Raw genomic sequence first — 13,265 nt, 5'->3', positions numbered from 1 at the left:
TGTTTTCCGTTTATTGGTTTGGGGGAATTTCAAGGACTTTGAAAAAGTGGTTCTTCAGGAGAACTGGCAGCTATAACGAGCAAGCTTAGCAAGCCAAGAAGATGACAGACAAGATTATCAGAATTGATACTGTTTATGGAGATAATTTCTGTTGATTACTGGAAGGGAAAGTTTGTAAACCAACATATGGGCACTGTTTGGTTTCTACTTAATACAAGTGATCAAGGACTTGTATTGTAACTCAAAAGTAATGGAATTAATAGCCAGAAATAAATAATGAAGATGTTAAGAAAACTGTTTTGGATTCCTTTGACTAGAAAAAAAAAGGATTAAAAAAAGAAAATCTTCCTCCACTTTTTGCATAATGTAGGATTACTATTTAACAAATGCAGTGGCCATCCAGGAAAAAAATATTTAACTATGTATATAAAGTTTTATTTAATTCCCCAAATGAAGTCAAAAAGCATTTATTGAGATCTGGCATATGCAAAGCTAGCAGTCCCTTTGGAGCCATTTGATATAGTTATTTTCAGTATAAATCCAAAAGGTTGCCTGTTTTAGGTTAAGAAATAGCAAAAAGAACTAATGCTCTCTTTTCACACCATGTACCAGGTAGCCAATCTGAATCCTAAGGACCTCTCATACACCTTAAAGGATTATGTTTTTAAAGAGCTCCAAAGAGATTGGCCTGGATATAATGAAATAGACAGACGGTCATTAGAGTCAGTGCTCTCGAGGTACGTTCTTATTTTCTTTTCCTTTAAAAATTATGCAAATAAGTAATTATTATAGTCATTGTTATTTTAGTGTTGAGATGGGAAAAAAGAAGCAAGGGTAGGCTTTCTATCATGAACATTTGAAAATTGTCCCCCTAACTGGAACATGTGTGTCCTTTCCAGAAAACTAAATCCATCTCAGAATGCTGCCAGCACCAGCCGTTCAGAATCTCCTGTATGTTCTAGTAGAGATGCTGCATCTTCTCCTCAGGTATTGCATAAAATTATATAATCATAGCCCTGAAATGGACTTTAGGGGCCACCTTGTTCAGGTTTTCTGATTTATACGTGAGAGAAATGAGACCCAGAAAAGCCGCACAGCTTCCCTACCCAAAGTTCATGGCAGAGCTTACTCTAGAATTCAGGTCCCAGCTCCCAGCCCAGAACTCTTTTTAACCATATAACACTACATTAAGTCAAGGTACTTAATGTCTACTCTGATTTTCAATCCTTGGAGTTCACGTTTTGTTGTAAGATTATCTACTTTTCCATTTGATCACTAATTTATCCAGTCCCCTATCCAGTCTTAAGATTATATAGAAAATAGAAGATATTTAAATTTATCTGAAGCACGTTCTAGAAAAATATTCTTGGGTAAAAATATGTTTAAAATAAGCAAATAAAAAACTCTGCTATTTCCATATGTTTTCTTAAAGTACTTTTTGATTAGATCCCAATCAGAATATTCCAGTGAGACTCCATTCCAGCTTAGAGTTTCCCCCAAAAGATTCGGTTGGAAAAAGATGGGGAGATCCTGGGCAACATAAGAGGTCAAGCCCACCTGGTTCTCAGACAACCTTGAACTCTCAGGTCTTTGAGACTGGCAGTGAGACAAACCGCTCTACCCCAGTGCTGCTGACAGAGTGCTCCTCTCTCTGGACCCCCCTCCCAAGGCTTAGGGAGACAGGACAGATGTGTGGGGAACAGTAAGCATGCCCTGGGCAAAAGGTTATTCACATGTCAGAAAATGTTAGAAACCTATTCTGAGGAACAGAGGAGGAACAAAATAAAAGCAATTCTGTCCTTGCATGTATGTTGTCTACAGAAGCCTCAAATGCCAACTACTATAAAGCTACTTATACTCTGATCTAATTATGTACTGGGTGTGAGATCAGTGGCCCTAAATTCAACACAGAATAAATTAATGTGATGATTATTATTTTCTTTCAAGCTAAAGTTTTAGCCACAGTATTACATTGGATGTATGCGTTGTACTTTTCAACTATCTGACTTTCCTTTTTATTTTAAATACTGTTATTGTTGTTGCTGGATTGGGCTAATATTAGCATGATTTTTGAAATTTTTTGAAATAGTAACTCCATATAATTTTTATGGACTAGTTATTCAGACTTACCTTCCAATCCAGTGAAAAGATATATTTAAGGGAGAAAAAAATTGGATGGCATTTCAGCAATGATAGAGATATGTAGAGAAATTATTCTGAATGTGCTGGTTGTTTCCATCTTAAGACAGCCAAAATATGTATAACTGGAGCATGTTAGCACATTCGAAGAGATCAAATAAGTGTAGGCTTATTGCCCTGTACTTACCGTTGTTGGTTCTGACAACCAATAATGTTAAAAACTGCTTCTTCCTCTCACTGAATATAACTAAGTCAGCTGTGGCCAGCAGAGGAAGGAGGCCACCTCTATTTAATACACTCCTGAGTGTTATAATCCACATAAATTGGCCTAGTCTCTCAAGGAACTTAGGGTGGGTCTGTATGATCAGAAAGTGTAAGTACTTCAAGAAACATATTTGCCAGATTCTGCTTTTTTACATTAGACATGAAAACTTATTGTAGATTGTGCTTAAGCTTGGAGGATGGTTAACACAACGCCGGTAATGAATTTAAATTGGTTGTAAATTTAAGTATGAATAAAATTACTCAGTTGTTCTTCTAGTAACGAGTGACACATGTATTGAATTTTAGTGCAAACTGGCTCATCTGTTTTCCCTGTTCCCCCCCATCCCAGAAACGGCTTTTAGATTCAGATTTCATTGATCCTTTAATGAATAAAAAAGCTCGAATATCTCACCTGACAAATAGAGTGCCGCCAACATTAAATGGTCATTTGAATCCCACCAGTGAAAAATCTGCTGCAGGCCCCCCGCTGCCCCCTGCAGCCGCTGCCATCCCCACGCCTCCACCGCTGCCTTCAACCCACCTGCCTGTCTCCAATCCTCCTCAGACTGTAAATTCTCACTCCAATTCCCCTAGCACTCCAGAAGGCCGGGGGACTCAAGACCTACCTGTTGACAGTTTTAGTCAAAACGGTAGTATCTATGAGGACCAGCAAGACAAATATACCTCTAGGACTTCTCTGGAAACCTTACCACCTGGTTCAGTTCTACTAAAATGTCCAAAGCCTATAGAAGAAAACCATTTGTCTCACAAAAAGTCCAAGAAGAAGTCTAAAAGACACAAGGAAAAGGACCAAATAAAAAAGCACGACATTGAGATGATTGAGGAAAAGGAAGAGGACCTTAAAAGAGAAGAGGAAATTGCCAAGCTGAACAACTCCAGTCTGGATTCCAATGAAGGTATTTTACATTTGTAAAAACCAACTACATGGGTTAAATGAATGGGAAGAGCGGACTATCCTGAGTGTGAGATTATGCTGTTTATAATTAGTAATGCTTTTTTTATCAAATGACCTTCCGTTTAGTTATTAATCTTAGTATTGTCCTTTTGAGCAAATTTTTTTCTTGCATTTTACAGCAGTCATTTTCTGTCTCTTTTCAGCCAACTATTAAACATGGTTTCTATGTTTCTTAAGATGGTGACATTTGAAAATGACCCTGTCATCCTCCAGAGACCCCCTTTTAGAAGGTGAACTTTGTTGCGCTTTTCCAGAGCTGTCACAGTATTGTGCAACCTCAACATGACCTATTATATGCCATTATTGAACTGATTTAACCAGACACACAATTAGCAATAAAAGTACTCAGGTCCTTCTTTACCAAGAAGCAGGGTCAACGCTGCTTTAGTTAATAATAGCACAGGGGAAATGTCAAATTCTTTATAAAACAGGCGAGGTAAAATTATATATGCAGATCCATAACATCATCTTCATTCAGAGTGAAAGCAATTTGTCTTCTGCAAGGCTGTTGGTGATTAGCTTGATAGAGCTTGGGATTTTTTTTTTTTTTCAATTTTGAGAACACTGTTTTAGTTAGCTAACATCAACTGTTATTAATAAATTTAACCATTTCAAGCTTTTGGAAGCTTTCAAAGCCAAATATCTAGAGACCCAAAGAAGCCTAAAATAATGCTTTACCTCTAAAGAAAAGCTAATCAGTAGAAAGACTGCTTACCTGAGGGTAGTGATCTTTAAAACCTAATGACACAATTAGATTTCTCTTACTTCATATATATAGAACTTAATATCTTGCATACCAACATACAGAAGATCCAAACCCATCATTTAGGACTGCTGCCAATTTTAAACCCAGCATAACTAAGGTAAAATTTCCCAGGAAAGTACAACTTTAGAAAAAGTACTTTAATGATTAGACTTTAAGGAATTTTATCTTTCTGTAATTTGCCCACAGTACTGAAAGTCTGTAATCCTTAGATTTAACTGACCATTTTTACCATAGGAGAGAAGCTTTGATTATGGAATAGTATGATGCAGTGCCTTTATTGACCTGGATTGAGTATATTGCTTGTCAAAGCATATCTGTTGAAATATGTAGATCAGCATGGTAGTATATAGTGGCCCAAGAGGTAGGTGTAAGCTTTTTCCCTCAAACACTATCATACTTGAATTTGCCAGATCAGGAAAAGAAAAAGAGGTAATAAAACTTCATGTTCAGAGTTAGTAAGCCAGATTCCTGGGTATGCCCCACTCTCCACACTTCCCACCATCAGATGGTAATCCTGAGTCAGAGACTGGATCCCAGAATGTTGAGAACTATAGCAGAGTTCGAGTTTTCTCAGAGCTGGAAGCCGAGAGAAGCAGGCCTAGTCTCTGAATCCTTCACTGAGGATGTAGTACCTTTCAAAGCCAATCGAGATTATCACAGACTGAGGATAGATTCAGACCCACATCCTCTGCTCTACTGGAATTTATCTGGTGTCTGTGACAAAGGAGAAGCCAGGTGATGTGCACTTGATGCCTTTTCCTTTAAGGCTCAGGCTGTTGTAAAAACAAGCTTTTACCTAAGCCTGAATCAAATACACACACACACACACACACACACACGCACGCACGCGCACACACACACACACGCACGCACACACGCACGCACACAAAATAAGCCCACAGAGTCTGCATAATTTGTTTAGTGTGCTTTGTCCTTTAAAATATTAAACCAAGAAATTATTAAATTCTCACTCGTTTTATATTGAACATGTACGTTTTGCTAGCAGGCAGGGTTTGGGTTTGAGTTATTAATTTAATTCTACTTGAGGGTTTTTTACACTATCACAGTGTAGTCCTGAGCAACTGGCACTTTATTTTGTCCTCTTAAAAACAAATCTGTGTAGTATTATGAGGGTTAGATATTAGAGGAGTATAAATTGGTGTTCACTAATAACTTATTTTAAATTACTTTAAACTGATAGGAAAACTTCCTGCCCAATTCCACTGTCTGCATACAAAAAGAATAGCAGTAAAAATACAGCCATCGAAATAGTCTGCTACCTGACTTCACTATCTTATCTGCCTTGTTTGAATCCTATGAAAAGTAGATGTTGATGTAAAGTTTGTATCTCCCATTGTCTGGCTGCATCTGCCACCACAATCTTTGAATTGCTGGGCAGATGCCACAACTGTTGTTGAAAGAATAGAAGATTGACCTTGGGTTAAGATGGAATTCCTTTATTGTGCAGACACTGCAGTAGCCAGGGTGCTTTCAATGCCTGGCGTCGGTTCTGCTGGCGCTGGTCATAGGGCCTCTATTGTTCTTGTTCAATTGTATTCCTTGCTCACTATTGCTTATTGAGATGGAAGAATAGAATTTGAGGAAAAGTGTTCCAGATGTTTCTGATCTATTTTAGAATTATAGGCATTTTGTAACCATACCCTTTGATGAACATTTGAATTTTTTTTCTTTGTAGGAGTTAAAGAGGATTGCACTGCCTCCACGGAAGCTTCTTCAACAATTGAACTCCCAGATTATTTGATGTAAGTTCAGACGTCTGCTGATGGGAGAGAACTATTTAATTTTAGAAAGTTTGCAAATTCTTTTCCCATGATTTGCAAATCAGAAAAGTAAGAAGTTCCAGAAATAGAGTCCTGGAGCCACCCCTGCAATTGAAAGGCTGCCATTAAGCCTGCTCGTCCCCAGTCCACCCTTGTCGGCTTGAGCAGGTTGTGCCTATCCCTGCTGTGAGCTCTGTTCGGTGGCCTTTAAGTATAGAGAAGCCTGTCCTTTGTTCCGGGGCCAGGCCAAGCGTTTGATTATGGAAGATTTCAGGGATCTGACTCTTCAAAGTCAAAGCAGTTTATCAATGCACAGTCATTCACTTGGGCCCCGCAAAGGGACAGTTTATTAGTGATAAAGTACTTAAACCTGTGCAGTTAACACAAAGTAGAGACAGATGGATTTTTATTTAAATAAAGCTTTGCCATCAAATTAACTTTAAGAGGAGAGAGCATTAAAATTTGATCATTTCACTTTAATACCGGTTATATTTTTCTTGTTATGACAACAAGTTGCTCAGTGCTGAGCTGGGGACTTTTTTGTAACTGGTTATCACAGAAATTGTAACTTGGACACATAATTCTAGCTTTTTTACAGACTCAAAGGCTTCTGTAAGAAGAAAATAATCAAGTTGCAAAAGCCTGGAAAAATGGAGAGTGAAAGAGCAAACAGATTTGCCTACCAATAGCTTTGAAAATGAACAAATATACAAATAGCTTAAATGTAGACTGGAAATGGAATCTGGGCTGTATGAACAGTTTTTTCTCTATCAGTAGCATCTCATGGTGGACAAAGTTAAACTATGCAGTTTAGCGCTCCATGTCCCATGAAGTGTTCATTTCCGGAGTAGAGAACATTTTATACTAAAAATGTGTTACTTTTGCTTAACAGTAGTGGTGAAAGCTATACTCATTGGGGAATGATATAGCATGAAACCGTAATGCTAGTTATCATCTCTTAACTAAAAGGAACCCAAGAAGCCATGCTGAGCACTCTCTCATCTGAGGTGGTGTATGGTTTTAGAGTTCTTTTGGGGAGCTTGGAAAAGCTGCTGCCACTGCTTTGGCCCCGGAAGGGCTGGATGGGGGACAGTGCCTGGCTCCACTGACGTGGGCGTTCACCTCTCCAAATGCGTTTCCTGAAAAGTCTTGTGAAAGTTGGCCCCCTCAAATAACAGCCGCAGTACTGTGCTCTCATTCTCTTATGACGGATTTTGAATTTCTCTTTTTTCTAATAGTGCTGTATACGTGTTACATAGGACAAAATCATGTGGGGAGACTGAAAAATGATTCTAACCTTTCCCCCATGGATTCAGTGTTGCCGTGTTTTGTCAACTTAAGCAGTTAATTCTATATTTAATAACTTGTTTTTAACGTACTGATCTACGGATGGTTGCTGCATTTGCCTCAGTGCATTTCTGTATGTTTGTCATTTTCTAGCTCTTTTAAAATCATGAAAGTACATAACCTATGTGATTGCTAAAGAGCAATTTATTTTAACAAAAGCTATCTTATATAAACATTGCAAATTTTCTTAAAATGATGAGAAAGCATGAATTTTCAGAAAAATCACTAAAAATACAGAATTTAAACTTGTTTCTTAAGAAAACCAAAAGGACATACTATAAAACCTTTAATGATCAGCCTCTGAATAATTCAGACTTAACCACAGTATTCCTAATTTTTATATAATAAGAATACTTCTGTTACTTGTGGTTGTGAATTATCCAAAGTATTTAACATTTTATTCCATCACTACATTAAGAGCCAGCTGTAGAACCATAACAATTTTTATTAAAAATAGTGACATGCTTTTCATTAAAATGCCAGTATAACCAAATAATCTTCTATAATAGCAGCACAACTGTTGGCCAGTTTGGTACTTTTCCCTGAGGGAATTATTAAATAAAATATGGAGGGTGCGGCCTCAGGTGTGATTTTGAGAAAGTGGGATAAATATTTTATATAACAAATTGAACCTGAGTTTCACGATCAGTTTAGCCATTTTGCTTATGTATGCTTATCCCCAGGAACCTCTTTCTCTCCCCCGGGCTCTCTCTGGTCTGCAGTCAGGACAGCCCGTGTCTAGAGAGGCCTGTTTCACTGCTTGGCTGGTGGTTTTCCTTTTATAGCAAGAACACTAGCAGGGCAGCTTTAAATCAGTATACTACCACTGTCTCAATTACACTTAGAAAATTGAACCTCCACACTGTCTAACTCAGCATGAATAAAAATATTAATGAGGACATTAAGGTTGCTCACTGCATCACTTTTCTCACATTTCCAACTAGGCATCTGTGCTATTGCATTTTAAATAAAACTGGTAAGAATGTCTAAAACCATTTTGGAGAGGACTGAACTCCCAAAGTTTTCCACAATGAAGAGTATATGTATACCCACTGGGGCACCCTGAAGCTCCTGCCACCTGCCTGAAATTGCTTTGAAATCTCAATTTTTATCTCAAAAAGTCAAGGGAATTTTGCATTCCATGACAGGAGCACAGAGTACAAAGACCCAGGCCCAGAGCCACAAACAAATAATATTAACTTTAATATTAAAATGCTCTTTTGGCTTACCACCACTGAATAAACTGACACTCTGGGAAGGTGGCCTTCATTCACTAGGTCCCGAGAGATATTCACACCCTGAAGTAAAACATTTGTGGCCTTTTTATTAAGAAAATAAACTAATAGTATAAAACTGGCTTTCTGTTACACAGAGTATGACATTAAGTGTTTGAAAAGAACTAGAGAAATATACCTTTTTTCCCCCTTTTTTATTTTTTCTGGTCTAACTCTCATTTTTAAAAAATGATAAAACAAAGCAGCAGGTCTACAAAGAGCTTTGACTTCAGCACTTAGTGACTGTGGGACCTTCTCCTGGTTTCACATTACCCCTCCAATCCTTCTGTTTCCATGTGACTCGTAACAGATGGGTTGGCCTCTGCCGCTAGCATGGTAGTAAATTATTTGGGGTAGAGAAAGGTTTAGGAAGCTACACGTGTGTAAGTATTGTCTTCTAGTTGCACTTTAATTCCATTGCCACCATGTTTTTTTCACATTTATTCTTCTTCCCGAAGTTCTTAAACTCTCCTGTGGGATAATTTTACCAGGAAGGTCTTTGAAGGAGTGACAAGGCAGCAAGCAGTGGCAGAGTGGCATTCAGTCTAGGGAAACACGCATAGATATAGTTTCCAAATATTTGGTTTAAATCTCAGACTCCTGCATCATGTTTATTCTGTAGCTACTCTCCGTTTATCTTTTGTCTTTTTTACTAGAAAATATATTGCTATTGTCTCCTATGAGCAACGCCAGAATTACAAGGATGACTTCAATGCTGAGTATGATGAGTATAGGGCCTTGCATGCCAGGATGGAGACTGTGGCTAGAAGATTTATCAAACTGGATGCACAGCGAAAGCGCCTTTCTCCAGGCTCAAAAGAGTATCAGGTAAACACATTTGTTCCTAGATGGACTGACTTTCATATTTTACCTTCTTTCTTTCTCTGCCCTTCCCATCCCCAGCCATCCTCCTAGCCTTCAGAGCAAGTCCTCTTGCAGACCAGCCTCTCTGCAGCTTTTGGCCTTCATTTAAAGTTAGCTAGGAAAATAAATATTTGAAATAGTTCTTGAAAATAAGTAAACATGATGATCCTATATTTCCTCCAGTGGAAAAACTATATTTTCATATAATATAATATGTATAAAATGTATAATATATACTTACATACTTACTGTAATATAATGTGTAGTGTACTGAGAAAAATACAGACAACAAAATAGGAAAAACAAAAAGCAAGATTTGGCATCAAAATATTTGACCGCATTACCAACTCAACTCAGACTATAGCTCTTACATCTGGTGCTAATTCCCAAAATTACTATTTCAAGTAAATTTTTAAAAAAAATTTTTTTAAACCTCAGTCTGGCATAGAATATAAAGGGGGCTTAATACCACTCAGGTTTGGGGTTTAAGTGAAGAAAAGCATGGTGCTTCCAGCTTCCCAAGACTGCCATTTGTTAACAGGTATTAATCTGTTTTCACTTGCCTACATTAAGTGGTAATATTACTATAGCTGACAAAGAGCAGTAGAAGCCTGACCTGCCTACTGATTGTTCGTAGTGCTCTTAGCCAAAGGATTGATATAAATGTATGTTTCCTTCCTTGTGTATGACAGATAACTTTGTCACACTTCACAGCCGCAAATGGTGCCTCCATCCTAGCCCACTGTTGTTCTGACAGGAACCTACATGAGAAAATGGGGTGGGTTTTCCCACAATGGGGAAAACAGCCTGAGAGCATCCGTGCCCTAGAGATTCATTGTGTCTTCTATTAGTGGGCCTTAATCTTTTAAACAAGCTGCCTAGAGTTATAGAAAACTTTGCCAGAGGAGTGAGTGGTTGGCAGTGCAAGAGGTCAGTGATATGGTTTGGGGTTTATTTTTTTCTATATAGTTATTTACCAGTATACCATGATTATATTTAAACTAAAATGTAATTCTAAGAATTGCTGAGTGGTTAGGAGCAGGCTCCGAAGCTAGACTGCTTGGATTTGATTCCCAGCTCTACTTGTGTGACCTTGGGCAAGCTACTTAACTTGACTGAAAATTCTAAAAATCCCCATCCATAAAGTGAGGTGATTATAGAGTTGTGCAGAATAAATGTTAGCATTTGGAAACTGCTTAGATCCATAGTACATCAGGTTATGTAGTACATAAGGGTTAGCTCTCTTCCCCTACCACCCAATTTTCCTCCCTAGAGGCAATCAGTATTACTGGTTTCCATCGTATTCTTTCAGAGGTCTGTTTGAGTATAAGATATATATACACAAGCAAATTCACAAATATACCATATGTAATTGAATCTAAGCTGTCATCATTTATAAGATGCACCATTGTCTTATGTTCCAGTAAGTTAAGGTATGATACATTATTTATCAGATTTCATTAACAATTCCTAGAATATAATATTCTATTTCTCCCTTATAAACAAATGATACCAAACTGTATAAATTGTTCTGTGCTTTGCTTTTTTCACTAGACAATATATATCTTAGAGAATTTTTTTATGTAAGCACATAAAGCACTTCCCCCTTTTTTAATGGCCTCTCAGTACTCCTTTGTATGGATTAATGGACATTTAGATATTGTTTACTTTCTTTTGCTTTACAAACAGTGCTGCAGTGAGTAACCTTGTACATGTGTCATTTCACTCAGGCACAATTAAATCTGAAAGAAAAGTATAAGTGCTGAGTCAGTTTTGCATTTGCAGTTTTAACGGCAGTTGCCAATTGCCCTCCTTAAAGACTGTACCAATTTACATTTCCATCATTAATATTTCCCACACCCTTGCCAATGGTGTGTTATCTGTTTACATTGCAAAGAAAAAAGTTCTCTTCTGATTTCTAATTATTAATTTTCTAGAATGTTCATGAAGAAGTCTTACAAGAATATCAGAAGATAAAACAGGTAGGTATCATCACTATTAGTTTTCTGACCTTTAGTTGAGAAGTGTTATGAATTCCACAGTCTTACTCCTCACTGTTTTTTTCATCCACAGTCTAGTCCCAATTACCATGAAGAAAAATACAGATGCGAGTATCTTCATAACAAGCTGGCTCACATCAAAAGACTAATAGGTGAATTTGACCAACAGCAGGCAGAGTCATGGCACTAGAGCTCTGCTTGGACCAGAAGATGTGAATAAACTTAAGCTTATTTATTTAAAATTCCAAATGAGTTGCTCTCAAATTCTAAAAAATGAAACTTTGCCTGTTGGAAGTTTCAGTATTAGTAAACTTGAGTTACCTTCCCCCCCAACCCCCATTTTACTTTGTTTCCTTGCATTTTTGAAGCTGCTTTTTTCTGGTCCTTTTTTCCTTCTTAAGACTTGTGTTTGTCAATAGAAATAATTTTTTTGGTAGATATTGGGGATCCAGTGTCTGTACTTCAAATCAATTTTTTTTCCTTAAAAAACTGTGTTTGTCATTAGAAATGATTTTTTTTAGATATTGGGGATCTAGTGTCCACACTTCAAAGTTATGTGTGTTTAAAAAAAAAAAACAGTAATGTACAAGGTGAAATGCTTTTGGATAAATATAAGCCTATTTTCTGACCTTTCTTAATACGAACTCTTTGCCTTAAATGGTAGAACATTTAGAAATTTGCACAAAATACAAAAAAACTTAAAACATTGTTTTGGAGGGTTAAGAAATAGAAGGGTGTGTGAGTATGTGTATAGATCTATATACACATGTGTATATATAGTCTGACTTGATCTAGAACAGTAAATCTGCCCTGCAAATTAACCCCCATTGCAATGGTTGCCTTAAGGTGTTTGCTAGTTGTGTACCTAGTGTGGTTAATCATTAGCTACACTGCTTCCCACTTGATTAGAGCAATGGGAAGCACACTGTGGCCTACCAGCGTCTGAAAGCGTGTGCTCGACCTGTATGTGTGCAGAGGTGGTGTGGATGTGAGCGTGCATGAAGGAAAAAAGCTGCTACTCTCAGTAGGCCAAACGCTCAGGTGAAACAACTGATGAGTGTTACTGTAGGTTTTTTTTTCCTATCAAATTGCTACTTCTATCGTGGAAGACAAAAGCATTTCCATTTCAACAGTTTGTCAACTTTATTAATGTTGGGCAAAATTGATATGTTATGAAAATGAAACAGATCTATAGTTTGGGGCAAAATTATAAAATTAAACGTGTAGGTAGCCTATTTATATACTGCTATAAAGTATTTTTGAAGAGAGATATGCAAAGAAGCTATTACCTACATGAAATGTATATTTAAAGATTTTTTTTTTCATCCTGGCTGCCAGGAATATAAAAAAGAGTGGATATATTTAACCATAACATACTGTGATTCATCAAACAGCACAAACTTTCATTTCATGGAGTTTATCTGTTGACGTTGATTTAAACTATCATTTGTTTTATCATGTGGGAACATAAGTTATGTGGTCAAAAATATAAGGATTTTGAACTAATGTTGATTCAAGTTGTGTTGTCTTATCGTATTGTTTTTCAAAGTGCTGCCAGTTTAAAAGGGAAGCATTATGTTTACAAATATGTTTTGAAATGTTTGCCAAAATTTTGGTGGTATCTTTAATAAAGATGTTTGTCTCCAGCATCCAAAACAATAAAAAAATAAATAACTTTGTTGTGTATCGCTGTAAACCAGAAAATGTTGGTGTCTAGAAAACCTGAGAGAGCATGTAGATGAAATTTTCTCTTTGGAGTTCTTCTAAAACATTAACAGGAAAGAGTAGATAATATAGTAAAAGTATACAAAAGTTTACTATACAAAGACTGAAACAAGACCCTGTGCACTATAA

At 37.1% G+C, this 13,265-nt stretch overlaps 1 protein-coding gene across 1 annotated transcript in view; it reads left to right on the top strand.

The window, feature by feature from the left end:
* Window positions 1-12,893, top strand: part of ELL2 (elongation factor for RNA polymerase II 2) — a 70,426-nt gene extending 57,533 nt beyond the window's left edge. The window contains exons 6-12 of the mRNA XM_061189463.1: window positions 613-737; window positions 900-987; window positions 2,753-3,320; window positions 5,842-5,908; window positions 9,204-9,375; window positions 11,349-11,393; window positions 11,485-12,893. Of these exons, the coding sequence (XP_061045446.1) occupies window positions 613-737; window positions 900-987; window positions 2,753-3,320; window positions 5,842-5,908; window positions 9,204-9,375; window positions 11,349-11,393; window positions 11,485-11,601 (1,182 nt within the window). The 3' untranslated portion in view covers window positions 11,602-12,893. The remainder of the gene's footprint in view (window positions 1-612; window positions 738-899; window positions 988-2,752; window positions 3,321-5,841; window positions 5,909-9,203; window positions 9,376-11,348; window positions 11,394-11,484) is intronic.
* The last annotated feature ends 372 nt before the right edge of the window (window positions 12,894-13,265 follow it).

This window comes from Eubalaena glacialis, chromosome 4, assembly GCF_028564815.1.
Source record: "Eubalaena glacialis isolate mEubGla1 chromosome 4, mEubGla1.1.hap2.+ XY, whole genome shotgun sequence".
NCBI classification, from domain to species: domain Eukaryota; kingdom Metazoa; phylum Chordata; class Mammalia; order Artiodactyla; family Balaenidae; genus Eubalaena; species Eubalaena glacialis.
This window is presented reverse-complemented; position numbering and strand designations above follow the sequence as displayed.